General features: G+C 45.7%; 1 protein-coding gene across 5 annotated transcripts; it reads right to left on the bottom strand.

Moving 5' to 3' along the window:
• Positions 1–493: 493 nt before the first annotated feature.
• On the bottom strand, positions 494–27,654 carry Upp1 (uridine phosphorylase 1). Of its 5 annotated transcripts, none has more exons than XM_042285619.2 (10): positions 27,359–27,654; positions 26,839–27,014; positions 26,099–26,185; positions 17,746–17,811; positions 7,797–7,914; positions 5,910–6,068; positions 4,361–4,475; positions 1,828–2,037; positions 1,384–1,530; positions 494–703 (listed from the first exon to the last, which is right to left on the bottom strand). In XM_042285619.2, exons 4-10 carry the CDS (start codon positions 17,790–17,792, stop codon positions 564–566), a joined length of 936 nt encoding a protein of 311 aa, XP_042141553.1. In that variant the 5' UTR covers positions 17,793–17,811; positions 26,099–26,185; positions 26,839–27,014; positions 27,359–27,654; the 3' UTR covers positions 494–563. The 5 variants fall into 5 exon arrangements, with proteins under 5 accessions (XP_042141553.1, XP_015847339.1, XP_015847337.1 ...); XM_015991853.3 differs by having other exon boundaries at positions 26,839–26,979; XM_015991851.3 differs by lacking the exon at positions 26,099–26,185.
• Between the last annotated feature and the right edge of the window lie 302 nt (positions 27,655–27,956).

Below are 27,956 nucleotides of genomic sequence, written 5' to 3'. Positions count from 1 at the left end.
AAAAGTCAGTGTTGCTAAGTCTCACAGGAAAGTGGGTTTCAGGGTCTGGGATGGCTCTCCTGTGCTTCTCTCCCTGACAACAGGCTTCTGTCAGTCTTGAAGTCTATCTGCAGCTATCAAGGGATGACTGTATAGAATTTTCGAAATACATAGGGAAATTTGTTTTATGGCACAATACCAAATTTCTTGCTTAGTGACATGAAATCTGACCACCTTTGAAATAAAATCTGAAAGTTTTCATTTATTTAGAACGATCCTGAATAGTGTCAAATGCAGCCCAATTCCACGCATTCTTTTTTTGTTTGTTTGTTATTATTTTTGTTTTTGGAGACAGGGTTTCTTTGCGTAGCTTTGTGCCTTTCCTGGAACTCACTCTGTAGCCCAGGCTGGCCTCAAACTCACAGAGATGCCTCCCAAGTGCTGGGATTAAAGGCATGCGCCACCACTGCCCAGCCCATGTGTTCTTCTATAAAGCAGACATCAAGCCACACAATGGGATATGAAAAATAGATTTATTGGCCAGTAGTTGCAGAGGCTTGTTCTGAGTGTCAAGGACAAGAGCCTCAGATCCTCCCCAGGCTCTTCTTGATGAAGTGGCTCACCAGTCGCTGAGGTCTCTGCTGGTATTCCACCAGCACATCATGGGGGGTGTTGATCTGGTCCCCTCGCAGTCGGTCCAGAAGGGTCACACACACCACAGCCGCTGCAAAGAGCAAATGTCTCATCAAGGCAGGGTCAGACACCTTCCTTAGCAACCCAAGTTGGAGGGCCAGGTCCAGGGAGTGCAGGGTGCAGGCCAGGGATGGAAGGGAGGGCTGTGTGGATGGCATGGGACATCATAGAGGAAGACACACCCTCAGGCAACTCTGGCAGTTCCCCACTCTAACCTATGGCCTTTGCCTTTGTTGCCAAAAGAAATTCCAGCCAGTCCCAGGGCCAGCTCCTGGCTGCCCCATGCAGCCCTGCAGGACATATGTTGTCCCAGACCGTGGGACACAGACAGTTCTGAGAGGTAATGTTCAATGGGAAGGATGCTCAGGTCTAGACAATAGGGTGGGTTAGTCTTCAGAAAGCCACGTTCTTGGCAGGGCTGGGGTAGCTACTTTCTATCTGAGCTGGAATAGCTCATCACCATCTTTGTTACCCTTCTCAAGGGGCTGGGAAATCGCTGCAAGAACACTGAGGATCCAGTAGTGTTTTGCTGTGTGACAATGAAGACATGGTATGTGTACCAGGGCTACAGGGATGACACCTTGGCCAAAAGCTGACCACGGCAGACACAAGTGAGAAATCAACATTGCTGCGATCCCAGGAGGGGCCTTCTGTGATGGGCCAGTGAAAGAGCCAGGGAAAGGACCCCGAGGCCATCCCGCATCTTCCTACCTCTCAGGCCACAGGCACTGCACATGGTGGCAAACAACGAAGACTCCATCTCGATGTTTCGGACTCCCGCGGCATGGGCTGCCTGCAGATAGACCTGCTTGTCCTTCTCTGTGTAGGAGCAGAGGGCACCATCCAGACGGCCTTGCCCTGCAGCACACGATGATGGGAGAACCATACGCACACAGTCAGAGCCTACACTTGGGCACCATGCTATAAATGCCATCAGGACACAGGGATACAGAGTCCCGTCCCCCCCCCGCCTGGCCCCCAGTCCCTGCCTGTCTTCAAGGGGTAGACAGCTGCTCCAATAATTATTATAAATACTGTGACTGGGTTAGCAGCCCACATGAAGGTGCCCCACCAGAGACAGCACCACACCATCACAAAGTGCACTTGGGGTGGGCAAGTGGTCCCTGGACCCGCCACACCCTCACTTCTTCTCACCCTCATAGAAGTCCAGGGTGCACATGGTGTTGCCCACAACCGTGGGGAACTCATTCAGGTCCGAGGAGCACTGCAGCAGTTCCTGCACCAGCCGTGCATCCAGGCTGGTGCTGCGGACCACCCGCTTCCCCAGGACAATCTGCTCAAACTCCGGCTTGAAGCACTCATCCACTGCCTGCTGCGTGATGACTACAGAGCCAGGCTCCAGACCTGAGAGAGGGAGGCACAGGTGTCATGCTTACACCGGGTGACAGAGCAGCACAGCAGAGAACAGCCACAATGACCATGATCCATCAACCCAGCAAGTACCGAAGTACCCCAGCATATGCTCAAAGCCCTCCATCCCTTTTCCTAGTCAGAGCTTTTCCTAGCTGGGATTTTGCACGGAACCATTGCTGTAAGCAAGGAAAAGCAAAGAACAGCAATCCCACCAGGAGTTGCTGCATGCGTTACCAAAAGTCTGTCTTCCAGGCATTGCCACTGACTAGCTAGCATTCCACCAACTGGGTGACCATGATGTTAGTTTAATCATTCCAGATTATCTTTACTTTGTAAACTTTCAACCAGATCCAAAAGCCGACAAAGTATAGAAAAACCACATGTGCCTCAAAAACAGCCTCAATCCTTTCCAACTCCTGACTAACTTGCTTTTCTCTGCACCCAGCAACAGCCATCTCTGCAGGGTCTACATTGGAGGTGTGCCCTCCTGGAGCACCTGCATGTTTCCAAGGGTAATACCCTGTTCTTCTTTTCCAGTTGGACATATATTTCTTTTTGGTTTTTTGAGACAGGGTTTTTCTCTGTAGCTTTGGAGCCTGTCCTGGAACTCACTCTGTAGACCAGGCTGGCCTCGAACTCACAGAGATCCACCTGCCTCTCCCTCCCAAGAGATGGGCTTAAAGGCATGGACCACCCATACCTGGCAGGTTTATATTTTCTTATACAATGTGACCACTGCTAGGGAGTTTGAAATCCTACCTTCCAAGAACAATGTATGAAGACCCGGATGCCTAAATCTAAGGCTATACTGTCCCTGGAGCCGATACAGCCTCCTATCAATGGCCTTGTGTTCCTGGTGGGAACGAAAATTGCTAGAGACTAGTTACTACAGTGACTTTAGTTCCTTAGTGACAAATAAGAACTTGCTTCAGACTTTTACTTACTTATGCTATGGTATGTCACTGCCCAACACACACACACACACACACACACACACACACACACACACACACACACACACCCCTACCTGACTGCCAAACCCATACTGATAATCCCCACTGTGAACTAGGAAGACTTGGGACTGGGTGGGGCCTGTGAGAAGGGACTGGTACTCTGCTCTAAAGGCTGGATTAACTCATTCACTGAAATTGATGGTGAGTGAGTGGTGGAGGCCGGGGCAGAACTCCGTCTCGCATACATGATGAACCCCTGTGCCACATCCCTAGACTCTACCCGGAAGAAGGCTTCACTCAGCTATGGGCCACAGTCATGAGCCCAAGCAGACCTTGTCTTTACAACTGAAAAGAGACCAGAGCAAATCAACAGCCTCCAGTGTTTTGCAGTCTCCTCCAAGACCTCTTCTGTAAGATCAGATGTTATCTCAAGATGGAGAGAAAAGGAATATAGAGCAATGATTTCCTAAGCACAGAGTTTCTGTTTTGTGTGATGGAAAAGCCCCACAAATGGACAGTAGTATCAGGACATAATATTATGAATGTAATAAATCAATACAATTAATATAATAAATATAAATATAGTTATTGAATCAATACTGCAAATGTAATCAATGAATACCACAAATGTAATTAATATCATGAGTGTAATTAATGAATATCATGAGTGTAATTAATATCTTGAATGTAATTCATGTCACTGAATTGTGAACTTAAAAATGGTTACAACTGCAAATATTATGTTCATTTAAAAAATAGGCAGAATGTAATCACCATACATTATATGTGTGTATGAAATTGAAGACAGCAATGTTCTAAAATAGAAAGTGGTGATGGTGTCATGAGCCTATGAGAATACTGGACTAAAGTCTATGAAATTGTGCAAAAAGGCAAATTGTATACTATGTGAATTATTTGTCAATAAAGATTTTATAAAATGTTAAAAAAAAAACCTCTTCTTTGCTTCTTAGGTTGTTTGTCTGTGGGCTTTTGTTGGGGGGAGGGGTTGTTGGTTTGTTTGTTTTTTGGTTGGTTGGTTTTTAGGTTTTGATTTGGCATTTTTCGGTGTTTGTTTTTTTTTTTTTTTTTTTTTTTTTTTGCAGGGTGGGTGGTGGATGGGGGGTGGGGGGGTCTCAATGATTAGGAATGTCTGAGCTAATTTCAGGCCCCTTTTGTTAGTTTTGTATTCCACCCCCCAATACACACTCTGATGGAATGAGGAGATAGGCAGAGAGGAAGGCCCTTGAACAATCCCCAGTGCATTCACACCATCTTGGAGCTGGCTGCTGGGCTCTGGCCCCTCCTCCACCCCACCCACCACCCACCAGCCCCCGGGGCCAGAATCAATCCTCAGGCCTCACCTATCCCGCCTGAAGTGCCGATGCGGATGATGGTGACGTTGGAGCATCTGGCGTGGTACAGCAACTTGATGAGCTCATGCAACATGATCCCGATGGAAGGAATGCCCATGCCATGCTGAAACCAGAGAGAAATGCAGCGGCTCAGCCCAACATTGTGCCTTCATCAACGCATGCAGAAGTCCCTCCAAACAAAGGACTCACTCACCCTGCATTTCAAGTCGTCCAAAGACAACAAAGCTTTGCACAGAATGAGACTGAGAGGGAGAACATTCACATAACTCATTATATTATACAGTTACAATTATTCTGCTGTATCAGTCATTATTGCCACTCTTTTGCTATACCTGGTTCACAACTAAAATGCATCATAGGCTTGTGTCTATAAAAGGAGTGCTATTTGTATTGCTCAGTTTTGTTATACTGCTGCCTTGAGACATCCTTTGGAACAAAGCCCGTGTGGGGAAGGAGATTACTGCATGTTTGATGTGGTGTACTTCCACTAATAAAATCATCATGTGGAAATGGACAGGCTTCAAGTATTAACAGAGCTGTCCTACACATGACCTGCCTCACTTGACTCACAGGGCCTTCAGAGCAGGAGGAAGTAGCTGCTATTGCCAAGTAGCAAACACTGCTTCCTGACAGTTGAAGCCATGCACAAAGGCCTGCCATACTGGATAAGGTTTGATCACTGCACTTTTCTCTTGCCCTCTCCAGTTTAACAAAACAAGGCAACTGGCTGGTTCCTCAATCCCCGACATCAGGCACTCTACTGACTATGTTTGTGCCATGGCCATAGCCTCCTTACCTCTGCAATGCAACCCCACTCTACACGCCTTTCAAAGACCCTCCCACACTCACATCTCCTATCCCCGGGCGGGTGCTGTCCCTATGGCAGAGCCCTGCAGCAAAGGGACCCCTTTCAGAATGTCAAACCCTGGAAATGCTTCCACAAGATGCCTTTGCTATCAGGTGATTCTACATGACAGATACGCTTGGAGGTCTAGCTGACTAGTGTCAAGACACACATCTCAATTGGAAGGGGATCCACCACTGAGCTGTAGTTCTTCATTATATTATTGCCAAAGGAAATCAAATGTTAGAAAACGATCCCTTAGATAGGATACTGGAGATTTTTCTGTATTCACTTTTATTGATCACACAACCTGTGTTATAAAGCAGGCCAGTCACTGTGAGATAGGAGAGGCATGGAGACCTGGCATGTGGCTCTTCTTACAGCCCTGGGCCAGGCAGGGAAGCCCTCCTCAGCACCTGCCACCCCTACACAGAGTGAACAGCAGCGCATATTTACATGTGTATCTGCTTTTATATACCGAGGCTCTCCAGGAAGCTAAGCCTTAAGGGCTGGAGCCTAGGACTTACTCATGCCCAGATCCCAGCTGCTGGGAGCTCACCATGCTCCCAGCCAATTACAGTAAACAAATGATAGGGTGCCAGCTGTCCAACTGTTCACACACAAAGGAAGAAGTGTGGGCACAAGGCCTTGCAGAACGTGGAGACCAAATCCAAGTGAAAAGCAAGTACTCACGCTCACAGACAGCACAGGTCCGACTTTATACATGGCGTAGCGGTCAGTGCCTACACAGATGTTGGGGTACTCTTTCCCTGGATGGTCAAGGCCCAGCTCGGCAGCCACATACCTGATGAAGGCACTCATCCGGGAAGGGCTTCCACCAACACACACGAACTGAAACCAGAGAATCGGGACCTCGTCAATACATGGCGTCACTAGAGGTCTTCAAATCGCCCATCAACACTGGGGTCTTCTGGGAACTTTCTAGCAAGTTTTCAGGCCTGACCTGTACTAAGTGTAGCTAAGGCAGTGATCAACCAGCTTCCCTGGGGAGTTTTTAGTAGCACTGGTCTGGGACTGACTGCTCAGTACAGACAGGCACCCTGAGCACAGTACAGTCAACTCCACACACGCAGGGACCCAGACTCTTGCTGTCTTTGAAAAGGCAACAGGCACCATACTTGGTCTTACACGCCAGATGGGAGGCAGTCTAGGGTGCTGGAAGGGAATTTGGGTTTAGATTGAGATGGCTGGAACACCTCACCTCAGGTGACCAGAGTCCTATGACCCAGTGTTAGAATGGGCCACCAATCACTCTCCCACTTGGTCACCTGAGTGGCAAAGACTAACAGGCCAGTAGGGGGTGGGGCATTTGTAGGTGGAGGAAACACTTTATTTTGCTAAAGAATGGTAAATAGTGAAAAGGTGATTTAATGGACTCTGAAGATAAAAGACATAAATGCAGCTCTAAATATGAAAGGACATTTCCATGGCCTGCAATAAAAAGAATAGATTAGCAATATTGGGATTGATGGAAAGTCAATGAATTCATGAAACATGAAAGCTGCCCACCATTTGCTCCCAAAGATGAGTTCTACCTACGGCAGATGGGGCCCAGCTTCGGTGTTCTGAGCCTATCTTGGTTTTTAATTCAGTGTGTTAATTCATCTTTATCAAGATTAGACACTAAAGAGTCCTGTTTTAGTAGTATGGAAACTATAGTTAACACAACTGTAACTGTAAACTGCAAGACAGCCAGTAGATAGGACCCTGAGTGTTCTGAACCCGAAGAACGATCCGTGCCTGAGCTGTGAACGTGGTGCCGCCCACTCTGCTTGTCACTTCACATCACAGACATGAACTGAAGCGTCACCCTGTTCCTTGAAACAATGCACACATACGTAGGTGTCAATTAGAAACAAATCTTAACAAGGAATTTTATAAAAACTTCGGAAAATTAGCACTGAGAAATGAACACTTTGTATGGGAGGTGTCATCATCAAAATTATCCCTCAGATATCATCAATATACACCTTCAACTACAAGCAGTGATCATGCAGACTCTCCATACTGACACTGTACCTCTTGGAAGTCCTCCCCAGCTCTCTACATTGTCTAGGCTGCCAGCAAACTCCTGAGATGAGGACTCCTGCCTCAGTCTTTGGAGTTGCAGCGACTCTAGGCATAGGCCACCTTGTATGGCTCAGGTGAGTCACATGCTGTTCACTTACATATGAAAATTCTAGGAGAGCCGGGAGATGGTGGCGCACGCCTTTAATCCCAGCACTCGGGAGTCAGAGCCAGGTGGATGGATCTCTGTAAGTTCGAGACCAGCCTGGGCTACAGAGTGAGTTCCAGGAAATGATCCAAAACTACACAAAGAAACCCTGTCTCGAAAAACTAAAACAAACAAACAAACAAAAAGTTTTAAGAGATGAAGTAGAGGCCTACAGAGCAGTAGTTAACACTTATTTTCTTTGACTTGCTAGTTCCTATAAATAAAAGTCTGATAAAGATAGAATGTGGTCCTTCCCCTTGTCGATCATCTGCAAGGAGGTGAGCTGCACCAAAGTGGAAGCTAACGGTAAGACAATGCATAGAATCAAAGCCTGGGCTTTTTACCTTCACATCTCCAAACATAGCAGGGAAATCATGTGTGCTCGTGCTGAGGTTGAAATGGTACAGAACGTCTTCCTTCATTGTTGCGATGTTTGGATTTGAAAGTTGAATGAAGCAGTCACTGGTAGAAATAAAAAGTGAAAGGTTTATAGAACACAGGTGTGCCATGGGCAGCATTACCACAGCCATGTTCCATATTCAGGAGGTATGTGAGGGACATGACGGGGAAGAGGCACAAGCAGATGCTAGCGGGAAGATAACCCTACATTGCCAAGGTCTCTACCTCCCTTTCTCCTTCCTTTTAACCCCTCTTTGCTCCTAGAGCACTGTTTGAAGGCAATCAGCAAAATTTCAGAAGAGCAAACAATACTATAAAAATCAAATTGATAAATGATCCAACACAAAGATTGCTATTTGATATCCAAGTCATTTATATTCAATACATAGACTTGAATGTTTTGAAAATAATATGATCACTATTGGAAATATAGACAGAAATAGAAAAAGTCTCCACTATTGCCAAAACCTTTCCAACCTGAGTGCCTATAATTTCTTTTGTGTTGTGTTGCATTAGCTACCACTTCTCAGAACCGCGACACTAAGAATGTCATGAAGGGATGAAGAAATGGCTCAATGGTTTAGAGCAGTTGTTCTTGCAGGAGGACCAGAGTTCCAGGCCCAGCACTCACATGGTGGCTCACAACCATCTGCTACTCCAGTTCCAGGGAATCCACCACCCTCTTCTGGCCTCTAATGGTCACATACGTGCATGCAGGCAAAACCCAAAGTAAACCTTAATTTTTTTTTTCTTAAAAAGATTGTCATGATATAACATCCTACCATTTAGCATTTCTGAAGGCAACTGGCAACATTTTTGTATGTGGTTCAAATGACATCTACAGGCTAACACATGCTTCTGCTCTAAAGGAAGGAAGGTTGGCAGACTTTATTTCAGGAGGCCAGATGGTACATATGGTTATAGGCCATTATGTTTCCATCACAAGTCTGCCCCTTGTCTCCTGGAAGCAACAGAGACAAGGAGGGCAAACACATGCTCTTATACTTCATTCAACTTTGATTTGCAAACACAAGCACCTGAAGACGAGGTCATTCGAGCTCGACCCTGGCCAAGCTTCCTCAGAGCCACTCTTCACCAGAGCTGCCTCAACAGTACATGCCTTCTGATTTCCAAATAGGTTCTCCTTGGCAGGATGAAGACCAGTGTAGGGCCTTGAATATGGAGCAATCATGAGTACTGTTCCTTCCCTCTGAGTCTGACTTTCTGCCCAGAACCAACTAGTGACACTTTCTCTTCAATCTAACTCATGAGAAAAAGGTGAGAAAGTAATGATCCAGAGATCACTGCAATATAGAAATACTGATGATCTTGACTTACAATGATTGAAAATGCTGTGTGTTGACTTGAGTATGGACTTTTCCCCTGAAAAGTGCTGCCAAGCCGTTGGGGGAGTTCACTGTACTAAGTCAAGGCCATGATGGATTTGTGGGGATGGAACCCTGCTGTAAGCCAAGGGGATCTGTGCTACTTCAAAAAGGGCTTTTGCCCTCCTTCCAGAGCATTCTCCCCTGTTTTGTTCACTAATTTATTTTTTTTCTGGAGATAGGACTTAACTTTTTCCAGATTGGCCTCAACTTGCTATATAGCCTTGAACTTCTTATCTTCCTGCCTCTCCCTCCTCAGTGCTGGATTATACATGCCACTGTGCCCATCTTATGTAGTGTTAGTGACAGAACCCCTGGAGTATGAGGCAAGCAAGCCACTCCCTCAGCTCCTATTTCTTTTTCTTTAGACAGGCTGCATGTTGTAGGCCATCTGGCCTTGAGCTCAGTACACCTGCCTTGACCTCCTGAGTGCTGGGATTACAGGCATATGCAATGAATCTGGCTATCTACATTTTGACTTTAGAAATATTTATACAATTAACCTAATTATAATGATCAAAATCAAAATCTCCTGAAGGCTATGCCATGTCTTCTCTCTCTCTCTCTCTCTCTCTCTCTCTCTCTCTCTCTCTCTCTCTCTCACACACACACACACACACACACACACACACACACACACACACAGATGCACAAAGTTGAAGGCTGAATCAGACCTGTTCTGACTGATTTACTTCCTCAAGTCCCCACTGTTTTTTTTTTTGTTTGTTTGTTTTTTGTTTTTTGTTTTTGTTTTTTTCTGGTAGTCAACCTCAAGGGCAGATACTGAAGACTCCCTCTTCTCCCTTGGCCATCTCTGCCCCCTTCCATGTTTCTCAAGCCCTCTCTAGTCTATCCCCCTAGAGTAGTGTCCAGACACATGAAACTTTCAGATTGCTATATAAAAGATAAGCGGTAGACAGGCCCAGCGGCGGAGACAAGCAGACGCAGGTAGGCCTGCGGCGGCAGCCCGCAGAGATAGATGGGTCCAGCAACAGTGACAAGAAGAGGTAGGTAGGCCCGCGGTGGCAGCCGGCAGAGACATACAGGCCTGGCGGTGGCCCGCAGAGGCAGACAGACCCAGCGGCAGCTGACATGGACATACAGGCCCAGCGACGGACCACAGAGGTAGACAGGCCCAGGGACGGAGACAAGCAGACGCAGCTTGGAACAGGGACACCTCTAACCCCAACACCTGGGGAAGAAGCTATCTCCGTGGGACGGAACCAGAACGAATCTGAACACTCCATCTGAGGACAACCCAGGGCCCAGCTGCTGATCCTGTGAAACCCAACAACTTGGAGGTGTTGGTGAGACTACCCTGCTCAGCTGAAACCCATCTGGGAGAGGATTCAGATGCCTACAATTTGAAGTCTGAAGAAACAAGATCAGCTGAGGAGTTGACAAATGAACAAAACGTGACCTGGGAACACAGAAGAAGGCGCTACCCAGCCACCAAACCAGATCACCAGAATCATAAGTATATACTTCACCGAATGAAATCAGCTGCCCCTGAAGATATAGCCCAATAGCACCAATTTAACCAAGAACCCCTACTAAATCAAGACTAAAAATTAGAACCAGAGAGGCACTCTCAGACACAAACACCACCTGCACCGCACAGAGGAAGAGATGAGTAGACGCCAGTGCAAAAATACAGGCAACAACATAAAGACCTATATGGCAACATCAGAACCTAGTGATTCTACACCTGCAAGACCTAAACATACCATGACAGAAGAAACAGAAGAGATCAACCCTAAAAATAACTTTAAGAAGATGATAGAGGCCCTTAAAGAAGAAATAAAACATTCCCTCAATGAGGAAATAAAAACTTTCCTTAAAGAGGAAATGAAAAACTACCTTAAAGAGGAAATAAAAACTTTCCTTAAAGAGGAAATGAAAAACTCCCTTAAAGAGGAAATAAAAACTTCCCTTAAAGAGGGAATGAAAAACTCCATTAAAGAGGAAATAAGCCGGGCGGTGGTGGCGCACGCCTTTAATCCCAGCACTCGGGAGGCAGAGGCAGGTGGATCTTTGTGAGTTCGAGGCCAGCCTGGGCTACCAAGTGAGTTCCAGGAAAGGCGCAAAGCTACACAGAGAAACCCTGTCTCGGAAAAAAAAAAAAGAGGAAATAAAAAACTCCCTTAAAGAAATGGAAGAAAAAAAAACGAACAAAAAATGGGAAAAAATCAAATCAAGCCAAGAAAAAGCAATTAAACAGATGAAAGAAACATTCCAAGATCTGAAAAATGAATTTGAGACAATAAAGAAAACACATGCTGAGGGAATGCTGGAAATAGAAATCCTGACAAAACGAACAGGAACTACAGAAACAAGCATAACCAACTGATTGCAAGAGATGGAACAGAGAATCTCTGACACTGAAGACACGATAGAGAAAATAGATTCGTCAGTCAAAGAAAACACTAAAGACAAATAAGTCATAACACAAAACGTCCAGGAAATTTGGGACACCATGAAAAGACCAAACCTAAGAATAATAGGGATAGAAGAAGGAGAAGAATATCAACTCAAAGGCACAGAAAATATATTCAACAAAATCATAGAAGAAAACTTTCCTAACCTAAAGAAAGAAATACCTATGAAGATACAAGAAGCTTACAGAACACCGAATAGGCTGGATCCAAAAAAAAAGTCCCCTCGCCACATAATAATCAAAACACTAAACACACAGAACAAAGAAAAAATATTAAGAGCTGCAAAGTAAAGAGACCAAGTAACATATAAAGGCAAACCCATCAGAATAACACCAGACTACTCAATGGAGACTATGAAAGCTAGAAGATCATGGACAAATCTCATGCAGACACTAAGAGACCACGAATGCCAACCCAGACTATTATACCCAGCAAAACTCTCAATCACCATAGGCAGAATAAACAAAATATTCCAGGATAAAACCAGATTTAATCAATACCTGTCCACAAACCCAGCCCTACAGAAAGCACTAGAAGGGAAAATCCAACCCAAAGAAGCTAAACACATCCATGAAAAATCAAGCAATAGATAATCCCACACCAACATACACCACAGAAGGACAACACAACACAACCACAAAAAATAACAGGAATTAACAATCACTGGTCATTAATATCCATCAATATCAATGGTCTCAACTCACCTATAAAAAGACACAGGCTAACAGAATGGATAAGAAAACAGGACCCATCCATCTGCTGCATACAAGAAACACACCTTAACTTCAAAGACAGACACTACCTCCGAGTAAAGGGCTGGGAAAAGGCTTTCCAAGCAAATGGACCTAAGAAACAAGCTGGTGTAGCTATCCTAATATCTAATAAAATAGACTTCAAACTAAAATCAAAAGAGACCAGGATGGACATTACATATTTATCACGGGAAAAATCCACCAAGATGAAGTCTCGATTCTAAACATTTATGCTCCAAATACAAAAGCACCCACATTCATAAAAGAAACACTACTAAAGTTTAAAACGCACATCAAACCCCACACATTAGTAGTGGGAGATTTTAACACACCACTCTCACCAAAAGATAGATCTACCAGACTGAAACTTAACAAAGAAATAAAGGACCTAACAGATGTTATGACTCAAATGGACCTAATAGATATCTACAGAATATTCCATCCTAATACAAAAGAATATACCTTCTTCTCAGCACCCCATGGAACCTTCTCAAAAATTGACCACATGCTTGGACACAAAACAAATCTCAACAGATACAAAAAAATTGGAATAACCTCCTGTATCTTATCAGACCACCATGCCTTAAAGTTAGACCTCAACAACAACAAAAATTATAGAAAACCCACAAACTCATGGAAACTGAATAATACCCACCTGAAACATCAATAGGTCAAGGAAGAAATAAAGAAAGAAATTAAAGAGTTCCTAGAATTCAATGAAAATGAAAGTACAACATACCCAAACTTATGGGATATTATGAAAGCAGTGCTAAGAGGAAAATTCATAGCTCTAAATGCACACATAAAGAAGATGGAGCAATCCCATACCAATGAATTAATAGTACAACTGAAAGCTCTAGAACAAAAAGAAACAAACTCACGCAGGAGAAATAGACGCCAGGAAATAATCAAATTGAGGGCTGAAATCAACGAAATAGAAAACAAGAGAACAATACAAAAAAAATCAATGAAACAAAGAGTTGGTTCTTTGAAAAAATCAACAAGATAGACAAACCCCTAGCCAAATTAACCAAAAGGCAAAGAGAGAGCACCCAAATTCACAAAATCAGAAATGAAAAGGGAGACATAACAACAGACAATGAGGAAATCCAGAGAATCATCAGATCATACTTCAAAAACCTGTACTCCACAAAAATGGAAAACCAAGAAGAAATGGACAATTTTCTGGATAAATACCACATACCAAAATTAAATCAAGACCAGATAAACCATTTAAATAGACCAATAACCCCTAAAGAAATAGAAACAGTCATCAAAAGTCTCCCAAGCAAAAAAAGCCCAGGACCAGATGGTTTCAGTGCAGAATTCTACCAGACTTTCAAAGAAGAACTAATACCAATCCTCTTCAAAGTGTTCCACACAATAGAAACAGAAGGAACACTACCAAACTCTTTTTATGAGGCTACAATTACCCTGATACCCAATCCACACAAAGATGCAACAAAGAAAGAGAACTACAGACCAATCTCCCTCATGAACATTGATGCAAAAATACTCAACAAAATATTGGCAAACCGAATCCAAGAATACAACAAAACAATCATCCATCACGACCAAGTAGGATTCATCCCAGGGATGCAAGGATGGTTCAACATACGAAAATCAGTCAATGTAATACACCATATAAACAAACTGAAAGAAAAAAACCACATGATCATCTCCTTAGATGCTGAAAAAGCCTTTGACAAAATCCAACACCCCTTCATGATAAAGGTCTTAGAAAGATCAGGAATACAAGGAACATTTCTAAACATAATAAAAGCAATTTATAGCAAGCCAACAGCAAACATCAAATTAAATGGAGAGAAACTCAAAGTGACACCACTAAATTCAGGAACAAGACAAGGCTGTCCACTCTCCCCATATTTATTCAATATAGTACTAGAAGTTCTAGCTAAAGCAATAAGACAACAAAAGGAGATCAAAGGGATACAAATTGGCAAGGAAGAAGTCAAACTTTCACTATTTGCAGATGATATGATAGTATACATGTGACCCCAAAAACTCTACCAGGGAACTCCTACAGCTGATAAACTCCTTCAGTAAAGTGGCAGGATACAAGATGAACTCAAAAATCAGTAGCCCTCCTATATACAAATGATAAAAGGGCTGAGAAAGAAGTCAGAAAAACATCACCCTTTACAATAGCCACAAATAATATAAAATACCATGGGATAACACTAACTAAACAAGTGAAGGACCTTTTTGATAAGAACTTTAAATCTCTAAAGAAATAAATTGAAGAAGATATCAGAAAATGGAAGGATCTCCCATGTTCATGGATAGGTAGGATTAACATAGTAAAAATGGCAATCTTACCAAAAGCAATCTACAGATTCAATGCAATCCCCATCAAAATCCCAACACAATTCTTCACAGACTTGGAAAGAAAAATACTCAACTTTATATGGAAAAACAAAAGACCCAGGATAGCTAAAAGAATCCTATACGATAAAGCAACCCTTGGAGGCATCACCATCCCTGACCTCAAACTCTACTATAGAGCTATAGTAATAAAAAACAGCTTGGTACTGGTATAAAAACCGACATATGGACCAATGGAATTGAATTGAAGACCCTGACATTAATCCATGCACATATGAACACCTGGTTTTTGACAAAAGAGCCAAAACTATACAATGGAACAAAGAAAGTATCTTCAACAAATGGTGCTGGCATAACTGGATGTCAATATGTAAAAGATTACAAATAGATCCATATCTGTCACCATGCACAAAACTCAAGTCCAAGTGGATCAAAGACCTGAACATAAATCCAGTTACACTAAACTTAATAGAAAAGAAAGTAGGAAGCACTCTTGAACACATTGGCACCAGAGACCATTTCCTAAATAAAACACCAACAGCACAGACCCTGAGCACAACAATTAATAAATGGGACCTCTCGATTCTGAGAAGCTTTTGCAGGGCAAAAGACACAGTCAATAAGACAAAAAGACAGCCAACAGAATGGGAAAAGATCTTCACCAACCCCACATCTGACAGAGGATTGATCTCCACAATATATAAAGAACTCAAGAAACTAGACATCAAGTACTGAACAGTCCAATTAAAAAATGGGCTAAAGAGCTAAACAGAGAATTCACAAAACAAGAACTACAAATGGCTGAAAGACATTTAAAGAAATGCTCAACATCCTTAATCATCAGAGAAATGCAAATCAAAACGACTCTGAGATACCACCTTACACCTGTCAGAATGGCTGTGATCAAAAACACCAATGACAGTCAATGTTGGAGAGGATGTGGAGCAAAGGGAACACTCCTCCACTGTTGGTGGGAATGTAAACTTGTACAACCACTGTGGAAATCAGTATGGCGGTTTCTCAGAAAATTAGGAATCGAACTACCTCAAGACCCAGCCATCCCACTCTTGGGCATATACCCAAGGAATGCTGATTCATACCATAAAGATACATGCTCAGCTATGTTCATAGCAGCACTATTTGTAATAGCCAAAACCTGGAAACAACCTAGATGCCCATCAATGGAAGAATGGATGAAAAAAATGTGGTACATATACACAATGGAGTACTACTCAGCAGAGAAAAACAATGAAAACATGAAATTTGCAGGCAAATGGATGGAACTAGAAAAAAATCATCCTGAGTGAGGTAACCCAAACCCAGAAAGACAGTTATGGTGTGTACTCACTCATAGGTGGATTCTAGATATAAAATAAAGAACAATCAGACCACACACACACAAAAAAAAAAAAAGATTAAAAAAAAAAAAAGGAGGAACAACAAAAAAAAAATCTCTCCAGAAAACCTGAACCACAAACTGGGAGTCACTGGAGTTTCTAATCTGAATTAAAAAACTTTCTTGAAAAGAAATGTATCTTGATAATAAGACACACAAGATAGCTACTCACTTATAGCACTGGGAATTAAATAAAGTCTCATTTTTAAAACTTTAAAAAAAAAAGATAAGCATAGCATAAGACTCAGGAGAAAGTCAGAACTCTCTCAGAAGGGGAGTGAGAGGTGGGTTCATGGACTACTTCATGAACAGTGTTAGAGATCCACAGCACACACACCAGTCATACATGCAGGGCCACTGCTGACCTGAGCTGTAAACCTTGCTAAGAAAGAGCAAGCAACCTGGCCAAGGCACAGAGTGTGCCCACCTGCTGACCCCATTCTCCTGGTGGATTTCCTGGCAGGCTTTTATTAGGGGGTGGAGGAAGCCCTTTCTTGTGGGACCAAATGCAGGACATGTACAGCAAGACTTTCCCAGAAATCATTTTTGATCTCTGGGACAATCTGAAATTCCATCATAGCACACCCTTCAGGCACTTAACCATATCCTCCTTCAGGATGTGGCAAATCTGGAACATAAAACGAAAGGACCAACTTCATGTTTCAAAATGACACAACAGGATGTGATTAAGACATGGCCACACACAGAAAGCCTTTTCTTTTTCTTTTTTTTCTTTTTGCTTGTCAATTCCAGGAAAAGCAGAGGGAGGAGCGTAAACATGAGAACAGCCATGATTTAAAAATCCCTTAACTCTGGAGCAGGAACAGCCTCCAACATACAATTTAAAGGATTCAAAATAACAAGTCAGAGACAAAAAATCTTTAATCTACCTCAACTTCAATTGTACTGAGCATGCTTTATTGTTACCTTATTCACTTACTAAATGTTCATGGAGGGCCGACTACGGAGGCCACACTGAAGCAGGACGGGAACTACCTCACAGAGCCCCAGCAGATGGTGGACAACCCTCAAGTGGGGGCATGAGAAAGGCTCAGTGGATTTCAAACCTATGTGGGAGGTCTCAGGGTAGAACATGTGCTCACTACGTCAGGCTCCGAACCCTGGGTTGGATGTGCATGAACATACACGTGCACACTGGAGTCCGAGAAAGACACAAACGGTTAGCTCTTTACTAGAGTCTAAACCTCAGAGAGCCCATGAAAAGCACACACTTGAATTATGAAAAACTACAATGCAGGGAGAAAAAAAAAAATGTCAAGGTTCAGAAACAAGACCGAGCTAGGAGATACACGGTGGATTTTGTCTCGGAAAAAAAAAATGCCACCGACAGAAGAAAATCTGTAAGACCCACATCTGAGCACTGAACTGCCTGGTCTTCTGAGCCTAATGGCTAAGGATAGATGTCCCTGGACCTGAAAATTTGTTAAGTCCTCCAAAGCCCTTCAATTCTCACTGTCGTGAGCATCGCATGTTAACATATGTAAGGAACTTTGAAAACTGAGTTGATTAAAGGAGGTTTAATAGAACCCACACAGCTCGGCCTGAGTTAGTCTTACTTGTGATGGTTTTCGAGGTCCTTGGCTTCAGTTCCTGTAGCCGCCATCCTCTCACTGTGGCAGGACCTAATGGAGAAAAACATCACACGAAACATAATCAACCCAAATGGAACTAGTGTGGTGTGAGGTATCACTCATGGGGGAAGTCTGTGCAGAGAAGCAGAATTCTTCACACTTACATCATGTACATTATGGAAATGTATACTATATACACTGTGTATGTGTGCTCGCGTGTGTCCACATGGGTGGACCTCACACTTGTGCATTTTAGGAATAAAGTTCAAGTTTCTGCCGGGCAGTGGTGGCGCACGCCTTTAATCCCAGCACTCGGGAGGCAGAGCAAGGCGGATCTCTGTGAGTTCGAGGCCAGCCTGGGCTACCAAGTGAGCTCCAGGAAAGGCGCACTGCTCTTATATAGCCTGGGCTACCAAGTGAGTTCCAGGAAAGGCGCAAAGCTACACAGAGAAACCCTGTCTCAAAAAACCAAAAAAAAAAAAAAAAAAGTTCAAGTTTCCTGGCATCCCATCCCAGCAACAGTCAGGAAGTCTCTGACCCTACCAACCACACCCTTCTGCCTCGCCGTTCTGGAATCTTGAACATCCTCTTCCTGTTTCAGGACAGCAGAGGTTGCAGGGATTTGAACAGAGGTGGAGCAGCTGCCAGCTCCAGAGGATGCAGATGAGAGGGAAAGGACTTGAAGCTGATGTGGCCAGCTGCTGCCAGCCTGGGTGCAGAGCCTTGGGAGTGGGGGGTGGCGGTGGGGGTGTGACAGCATGTACAGCCACTGCTACTTCTTTGGTAAGGAAAGTAGAGCATCAGGAAGAGCCCATGGGTCATAGGCCACTTGGCAAAACTGCAGGCTGTATACAGGCATTTCTCAAGCCTGATCTGAAAAATCCCTTTGCTGGGAAATGTATTTATAATTGTTATCATCACAAAATCAGTAAAATTTGCAAACCAGGGAAAATTCGAGTACAGTTGGTTCCAGAGCAAAAAAATCCCTCTGCAACTGGTGCTTGTAACCTCTTCATCTGGCTTTTGTTGTAGCTTGGCACCGGTGGCACGCTTGCCTGGAAATGCCAGCTTGTTGCTGTGCAACCACGGGAGCCAAAGATGGAGTGAGTTCTATTGTTTTTGTTATGGCAGTATTGAGGGTGGAACCCAAGGAGGTCTATGCATCAGGTGGGCTCGCTAAGAAACATCACTATGCTGGGAAAGAAGTATCATCCTTCACCCTGTAATCCCAATATTCCCAAGTCAAGCACGGTGTAGGGAAAGAGCACTTATGACTAACAGGGAAGGAGAGCAGCTTTGCCTGGCATTGTTGCAGGGAGCACAGAGCTGGTGGGTAGGGAGAGAAGTGGTCCCTGTGTTATCCCTCAGGCTTTCAAAACAATTTTTGACCTTTACATTATTTTATTGGGGAGGGACATGGGCGTGCCACATTGTTATTGGGGAGGGACATGGGCGTGCCACATTGTATATGTGGATGCAAGCTGTGGGAGTCAGCGATCTCCTTCCACTGTTTGTTTTGGAGATCAGTCTCAGGTTCAGGCTTGGCAGCAATCACGCTTACCTACTGAGCCATCTTGCTGGTGCCACCTATTATTTTGACGGCACAGTACATTCTAAAGTTCGCCTGGATAACATGATTAGCATGCAAGATTTAAGAGTCAGAGACCCCAGAAAGCACAACAGCACTGCCGGCCTCTGCAGTTAAGGAATGTGAAACTCTGCAAATCAATGAGGTCAGCAGTTAGTGCCTGGACCCTTGCTTTGCGTCCTCGGGATTCAGCAGGTGCCTAGTGCCAAAGCATCTCTGGTGTGGTGCTTTGAATGAAAAGTGTCCCCCATCATCTCAAGCGTTTGAACACCTGGTCCCTAGTTGATGGTGCTGTTTGGGTGGCTTAGGTGCTAAGGCCCTGCCAAAGGAAATTATGTCGCTGGGGGCAGGCTTTGAGACCAAAAGCCCCTGCCCTGCTCTCTGCTTCGTGTTTACAGTTCAAGATGGAGACTCAGTTCCCTACCCCTGCCTCTCTCTACAAAGGCTGCCTGCTGCCCTGTGCTCCTGACATGGTGGTCTTTGCCCCTCAGGAACTGTAAACTCAAATAGACTCTGCTCTAAGTTACCTGGGTCAAGGTGGTTAATCACAGCAACAGAGCAGTCACTGATGGAACGGGTCATCAAAACTGTGGGGATTCAGAACCAGGTGGTTTGAGCATGAACAACCCAATCTGGAGAAAATGAGATGGCCTCAATGGATTCCCTCACCGCAGAGTGGAACTGGTTACTACCTCTAAGCAGTTGGGTAGACAGAAGCCTGTGGGGTTTTTGTACTTCGGTCTTCTTTCGGCATATGAATAAACATACACGTCCTTTCTCCTGTCTAATCGCCCCTGATCTTGTGAGTGAACCTTGAGGAGGCACGAGGATAATGTCCCTTCCCCTCTAGAGCATGTCCGGCTGGGAAGGGATGCAGACACAGCACACTGTGAACCTGCATGCAGCATGTGTGACTCGACAAACCAAGCAAGCCAGGACATGAATGCAGGGGAGAGAGAGAAGAGAGCCAAGAAACCGAGAACACAACCAGAGGCCAGTCTCTTGAGTATAAACAAATACAGGTATTGGAAAGTAAAACCAGCATGCTCTTAGAAGGATAGGATGGGTTCCTAATGCTTCCAGGCTGGCAATCAGCCTAGAAAAAAGGTAGTTAGAATGAAACAGGCAGGCACCACAAGGGGACCCGCAGGCCAATCAGCTTTGGGCCCTTAACCTGTTACTAGCCACTTTTACAGCACTGTGGCCAAAATGCCTGACTTAGGAGCATGTGTTTATTTTGGCTCTCTGTTTTAGAGGGTCAGCCCATGCATCCTGGTAAGCAAGGGTAGCAGAGCAAAGATATTCTCATCAAGTAGAGCCAAGGAGCCAAGCAAGAAAATACTGCAGCTTTGCCCCTTCTGTGACAACATCTGGGCACCAAGTCAGGGATTTGGTGTCACCCACATTCAAGGCAGTCTTGCCCTCTGTAATCCTCGGGTAACACCTCACAAGCACAGGTAAACATGAGCGGCGCCTCACCAACACCCTAGATAATTTGAAAAGCAGTCCGCAATGAAGACTAACCATCACCCCTATAGAAACCATGCCAATAACAGCTTTGCTGAAAAACACTCATTAGGCCACGTGGCCAGGAGAATTTACAGAAGAGGGAACACTTCCATTCAAACCAAGAGGGTGGGGTCCACAATGACTCTAATGACAGAGGGTGAGATGTTGTCACTCGGGGAAAGCCCCTAGGAAGTCCCTAGAATCACTCAGGTGTCAGATAACCTGTGAACCCAAAATCACAGCACGTGGTCTACCCTACACTGAGATTTGTTGTCCTCCCACCCCAGAGGGTGGGGTGGGGGTCACGCAGACAAGCAAAATGTCATTAGCTTCCCTCTAGCTTGCTAGAGATCAGTGGCATGTGGTCTGTGACAACAGTTGCCCAGTTTACTTTGGAAACACGCAAAGCACCCTTCCACTCTAAACCCCCTTTCAGGATAAGAGCCCCAGCATCTCTCTTGTATTGTGTCCGTCCCTCAGCTGTCTTAACACTTGGATCAAATTCTTCTCAGCTTGGCAAGCGGACACATTGGAGAAGTGTTTTCATCCCGGGACTTAACACAGAGTTAACTAGCAATGTATCCCCTTTCTGGGCAGCTGGGTATCCACAGTCCCTCAGCCTTAGAGGCCCAGACAGAATGACAGGGGCAGGACATGCGCAAGACAATAATTCAGCCTTTCCTGGATTAACTTACCACTCATTAGGCTCAAACCTCAAAGCGAGCTGCTTGAGCAGAGGAAAACATCTTTGGAACCACACCCGTGACCAACAGACAATTACCAAACTCTAGCCCAGCCCAGAAAAAATCCCTGGGAGCTGCTTCTCAAGTGCTCAGAAGGCAGCAGGCTCATCTCTGTCCATGCTTGGGCTGGAGCTGAAGCCAATCAGCTAGGACTCACTCAGATCTTTCCTCTTCCTAGTATGTGATTGGGTCTCATTCCCACCATTCCCATGCTGTAAGAGCCAGCTGTCTGTGTCAGACAAAGGACTCTTGACAAACACAAAGCCCATGACACCATAGAGAAGGAATCCTTTACTACAGAAGGCCAACAGCTTAGCAATGCAAGGGGCAACCAAAACACAGATCACAAGAGGTAATCTCCAGACAGCTGTGTCCCCTCGAGTACCTGGAGGGGGCAGAGAGAAGGAACTTCGTGTCTGTTAGACCTGTATGGAGAGGTTCATAGTAAACCCCAGTTGTTTTGATTTGGAAATGGCTCCTGAAGACCCACCTGTTAAAGCTTGGTCGCCAGCTGTAGCACCATTGAAAGGTGGTAGAAGATTGAGGAGGGAGAGTCTTGTGGCAGGAAGTTAGGCCATCAGGAATACTGGAACCGCCCCCCACAGCCTCCCCCACATTATGTTTCCTGGCCACCATGACTCAGAACATGCCTCTTTCACTATGTATTTCCACCAAGATAGACTGTACGACCACGGACCCAAAGCAACAACCATGGACAAAAACCTCTACAACAATAAGCCAAAATAAACCCTTTGTCCCTTTAACTGGATTTTTCTTGGGATTTTGCCATAGTGACAGAGAGCTGACTTACACAATGACATAAAATTGAGCGGAAGCCACTCAAGTTCCTGGAACTCCTTCTGCCTAAAAGCAAAAGCTCCCCAAACGACTCAGCTTTCCCAAGACCCTGTAATCTTCCAGCGAAACGATGCTGTGCCCAAACAGCCATTGTCACCAAACTAGCATCCTTCCCATCTGCCTTTCTGAAGTCCCAGTTAAGCTTTTAAGATCATCTGGAGTCATTTAGAGCAGAGTGGGACAGAACATAGCTGTCATCCCCGCACTCAGGAGGCTGAGGCAGGAAGATGACTTACATCCCCAGGGCAGCCTAGAGCACAGAATGAGTTCAAGGTCACCCTGAGCTACAAAGCAAAACAAAAAACAAAAAACAAAAAACAAGGAGTGTGCAGGGGAAGGGGGCAACAACACGTCTGACAAAAACAAACCAGATCTCCGTGAGTTCGAGGCCAGCCTGGTCTACAGAACAAGATCCAGGAAAGGCGCAAAGCTACACAGAGAAACCCTGTCTCGGGAAAAAAAAAAAAAAAAAAAGAACCGGCTAGCAACAACAACAAACTCCCTAATACCATGCCCAAAATGTAACAGCTGAAATACATTGTTTCTCCGAAAGCACTTTTTTTCTTACCCTCTCAGAAGTCATGTAGGCTCCTCTGTGGCTTGGCCCCTTCCCTCTTTGTTGTTGTTGGAGCAACCCCTAAATTCTAACTACCTTCTGAGTCACCCTCTTTGAATTCTTGCTCCATTATCTGCATGGACAGTGATCTGCTCTCTTATCTGTCTGGTTATTGGCGTCTAATAACGAGTCTTCTCTGACACTTTACTCCGACATGGATTTGAGGGCAAAGAGCAACAGCAAGGGCAGCAAAGTGACAGTCAAGGGGGGAGGTGCACACCCAAGGAGAGCAGGGCGCTGGCCTCTGTGGGGGCAGGGATGACATCCGACCGGCTGACTTCCGGCTAAGATGACACGGAGGAGGACAGTATGGCCTTCCACGTTTGGGGCTCCTGACAGCTCGTTTGTTGAAGTAACATGACTCAGGAACACAGAACCTGTAGGTGTGGCCCTGTGGGGTCACCACAAAGGAGACGTGAGCCAGAACAGTTGGCATTGATTGAGAAACATGGGAGTCCAGAGGCCTGAGCACACCGGAGATAACTTGCTTAACTCAGGTTGTCGGCCACAAAAAGCCTCCAGAATTTTCACTAATGATTCTCAGGATTTGGAACCAGCTTTTCTTTTTCTCTGTGTAGTTTTGGTGCCTGTCCTGGATCTCGCTCTGTAGCCCAGGCTGGCCTTGAACTCACAGAGATCCGCCTGGCTCTGCCTCCCGAGTGCTGGGATTAAAGGCGTGCACCACCCACCGCCCAGCTTTTCAAGAATGGGCACAACTGGAGGAAATCCAGTCGGCAATGTCACGAGCTCAAAACCCAAAACAAGGACATAACTCCTCTCAAAAAAACCATATTTTAGGCTGACGTATTTCAGTTAACAAAAACAAAGGGAAACACTTGCCTCTTAATCAAGTCTGCTTGTCTCTCACGTCCTATGACTCCTCCGCCATCACTATCCCATTAAGAGTCAGATTTGGGCTTAGACCTCTGGGTCATCTTGCCAGAGCATTAGCTACTTTGCACACTGGGTAACCCTTGCTCCACAAGTCAAAGGGTAGGTGGGAGTTGGGGTCTACAAACCTCAAGAATCAACAATTAGGAAAAGCCCAGGATGAAGACCAAGATCACTCTCCAAGGGAGAGACTGGCCACAGCAAAGCCACTATGAAATACCCAAAGACTCAAGGAACTGGAAAGATGGTTCAGGTTCAGAATGCTTCCTATAGCCAAGAGTGGTGGGACACGCCTTTAATCCTAGCACTTGGGAGACAGAGACGGGGATCTCTGTGAGTTCCAGGGCAGCCAGGGCTGTTATACACAGAAACCCTGTCTCACAAAACCAAAAAGAAAGAGAAGGCTTCCTATGATACTGGGGGATCCCAGTTCATTTCCTGGCACTGATGTGAGATAGTTCATAACTACCTGTAACTCTGGCTCCAGGGAATCTGATGTCTTCTTCAGGCTTTTACACACACACACACACACACACACACACACACACACACACACACACGTAATATATCCACACATGCACATAAATAAAAAATTCAATACTTTGAAAAGGAGGTCTAAGTGTGGCGTGCACACTGGGACACTGAGTGGGGATGGTGGCGGTTCCTCCGCCTTTGTCCTAACCCACAGAGCTATTCTGAGAACAGATCACTCTTCCAAAGCCTCCCCAGCTCCTTAACCTAGGGGTAAATTTTGACCTCAGTACTTCAGGAAGATGTCACACTGAAGCTAACTTTAGAAAGCATTTCCTCCCAACACTCACATCCCCGCTTCATAGAGGGAGGCACTCACCCAGCCCTTCAAGATATCTGCTACTAGGGGTTGTGGATTTAGCTCAGTGGTAGAGCTAGCTGCTTGCTTAGCAAGCACAAGGCCCTGGGTTCAGTCCTCAGCTCGGGGGGGAATATCTGCTCCTGCCCCCAGCCCCGGGGCTGTACTCCACACTGACAGGACCTGCTGGGTTAGGACCTGCTGTCCCAGGGACCCGCACAGCACACTAGAAAGTAGTCCTTACCCTCTAACCACACCCAGGCTCCTCTATGTGCTGCTAACTCATTAATGAGATCTTAAACTTTAACTTGACTAAGATACCAAAGTCAGAGAAAGAGACCAGTTCAGTGCATAAAGACTTACAATTTTTTGGAATGAAATGTATATTAAAAGTAAATCTGTGTGTATTAGTGTGAGATGGAGAGAAGGGGAGGGGAAGAGGTTGGAAAGAAATTCTTCAGTGCTTATCTGTAAAGAGAAAGAAAACCTGGAAGTTTCTGTTATGCATATGATTTTTATTTTGCTTCCTTGAGGTAATTTCTTAAGATTTTTTTAGTCAGTAAATACAGAAAGAAGAAAAAAAAAGTGCATTTTGACAAAAAGCCAAGGTAAAGAAAAACTAATGCAACTCGTTAAGGCTTAACAGTGTTGAAAGTATAACAGCACCAGGAATACAATGTGTGCCCAAGCATCTCAGGCTGAATTAAAGACATGTGCAGTAATGAGGGTTCCGCAGACTAGAAGGTCCACTTGGCCTCTGAAGAAGGGAAAACAATAGCCAATTGGCTGAGAAGTGGGGGTGGTTTAGCCCAAAATGCAGATGGGGCGCAAACTTCACAAGCTGAAAGAGAGGGCAACAATGGCGGGCCCTGGGAATGGCTCCTTCTCCGGCAAACACAGCTCAAGTCCCCATTCAAGGAAGTTACCATGTTTTTTTAAAGGACTAGGTTACAGCGTGTGAATGGAACCAATGTGTTTTTGTTTTTAAGCGGAGATAGCACCAGCAAGGGGGAACTAAGGCAGAGTAGGAACTTAAAAAGCAGGGAGAAGGTGACAGAAGAGGGAGGTGGAAAAGTGTGAGGGGCGATAAAAATAAACAGATTTATACGATGTGAAGTGAGTTCGAGGACAGCCTTGGCTACAACGTGAGTGCCAGGAAAGGCACCAAAGCTACACAGAGAAACCCTGTCTCGAAAAATCAAAAAGAATAAAAACAGTGTGAACAGACATCTAAAAACTCTCTCCATTGCCTTCACGGGAAGCGCCCCTTTCTACCCCAGATTCAGGGTCCCTGGGTAACTCACTGTCAAGAGACTGCAGGTCCACGTCCAGGGAAGGCTGCCAGGGTGTGAGCGACCACCCCAGTCACCGGTGAGTCACTCTACCAATCCCTGAAGGGAGAGAGATGTGACAGTGAGCAGGGCTGAGGACTTCTGGACTCACCCTGCCAGATCTGCAATGAAGCTATCACCGAAAAGAGCAGTAACGTGAGGTAAGTCCCTTGCATATCAGTTAGTGACATTTAATACTCCCGATGAGCGTTTCCCGGTTGAACTGCAGCCAAACAACTCGGAGCCCATATTTTATGAGATAACATTTGGTAAATCAATTACAAGGAAATCCATATGAGTGATCAAAATGAAACTTTGTCCGGTCCTTCATGAAAAGGCAGGTGGTGTAACGCCTCTAGCTCTTATTTTCTGGGTGGCCTGAGCTGTGCAAGAGCTCTGGGTCTTTCTTCCCGGCGCGGGACTGGACACTCTGGAAGGACCTGGAGGCGTCTGTTGGCCCTTCACCTACTCATCCCTCACCTGCTCGTCCCTCACGTGCTCTCCTCACCCCTCCCCACCCGCAGGCTCCGCGTCCAGTGTAATGTCAGCAGCACCTCCGTCTGCTGAGAAGTAGTCACTGGCGAGCGCCTGGGAGAGCATCCCGGACCTAGGAGAGCATCCCGCGCGCAGTGCTCGCCGGCGCGGTGCTACCAGAGAGCTGCTGTCCGCCCACTTTCACCGCGCTCACCCGCCGGCTCCCGGCCGGGTCTTACCTTAGTAGCTGTCGTCCGGAGTCCCCCCGGAGCTTCAGTCCTCACCTACAGGCAGGGAGAGCCGGCGAGGATCCCGCAAAGCCGACCACTCAAGAGTTCAGTCCCGACCGCCCGGCCCGGCCGCGCGAATGGCTCGGAAGGCTGGAGAACGGTGAGAACGGAGCAGCGTGCCAGATCTTTTAAAGGAGGGAACGGACCAGAAAGGAGAACCTAGATGGCTGCAAACACGCCTCCCGGTATCTGTCACCCGCAGCCCCGCCCAGGGGTCACCGCCCGGCATCGACCCCGCCCGAGGGTTCAGATGATAGCACCCAGGGCATGGTCCTCCAGACACACCCCGTGCGCACCTTCACTGGCTCCTTTGCCCTTCACTCCGAACCCAGAAAAGTTGCCGAGGAGCCTCGGCCTTCTGGTTTCCTTTTGTTTGGGGGATACCTGACTATTTTAAGCCAGAGCCATCCCTGTGACTCCATAGCGTCCCTTCCTATGGATGAAATCATACCCAAAGCTGCTAGCTCACCTGTTCACAGGCGAAGAAACGATCTGGAAGCGGCTGTATGGCTACCCAAGGTCACCTCTAGTGCCAGGGCCCAGGTCCATCTGTCGGGAAATGGCGAGGGAATGTTCCAGAGATGAAAGATCGCGTGGATGCGGTCAAGAATGCAGAGCTCAGCTGTGGTCAAGTGTGTCCTTTCAGTATCTCGGGCCAGTTTCTGTTTTGTTTTGACTTTTTTTTCCTTCCTCTCCTGGTCCCTCCTGATCCAGGGATATCCTCCGTAGTTGAGGGAAGGCCAGGGGAGCGCTTGCCCAGTAGGGGAAGTGACTCATTCATTCAGTCACAGCTATCTGGCAGAAGTCACCTCTGCCCTGCCCGGCACTGTGACTCCCCCATCCCCCGCTGCCAGCCGGGCCTGCCAGTCCTCTCCTCACTCAGTTCCTAGCTTGGCTTCCCCAGCTAGCTGGCACTCAGGCCAGAGGACAAAAAGGCTTAAGAATGTGGGCATGGGGGTGGGGGTGATCCAGCCCAGCACAAACACTGTTTGCCTCCCACAAGCACCTAGGTTCCTGAGAATGGGCAGTAACAGAATTGCCTATGATCCTGCTCCTGGGAAGACTTA

The sequence above is a fragment of the Peromyscus maniculatus genome, chromosome 10 (genome assembly GCF_049852395.1).
Source record: "Peromyscus maniculatus bairdii isolate BWxNUB_F1_BW_parent chromosome 10, HU_Pman_BW_mat_3.1, whole genome shotgun sequence".
Taxonomy (NCBI): domain Eukaryota; kingdom Metazoa; phylum Chordata; class Mammalia; order Rodentia; family Cricetidae; genus Peromyscus; species Peromyscus maniculatus.
The sequence above is the reverse complement of the archived record's forward strand: the minus strand, read 5'-3'. Positions and strand labels throughout refer to the sequence as shown.

Coding starts and splice junctions, on each gene's coding strand:
- Upp1 (XM_042285619.2), bottom strand. CDS start 17,792: ATGGCGGCTACAGGAACTGAAGCCAAGGACCTCGAAAACCATCACAA. Junction 6,069..7,796: donor CTATGTTTGGAGATGTGAAG/GTAAAAAGCCCA, acceptor CTCTGGTTTCAG/TTCGTGTGTGTTGGTGGAAG. Junction 704..1,383: donor CAGTGCCTGTGGCCTGAGAG/GTAGGAAGATGC, acceptor TGCTCTTTGCAG/CGGCTGTGGTGTGTGTGACC.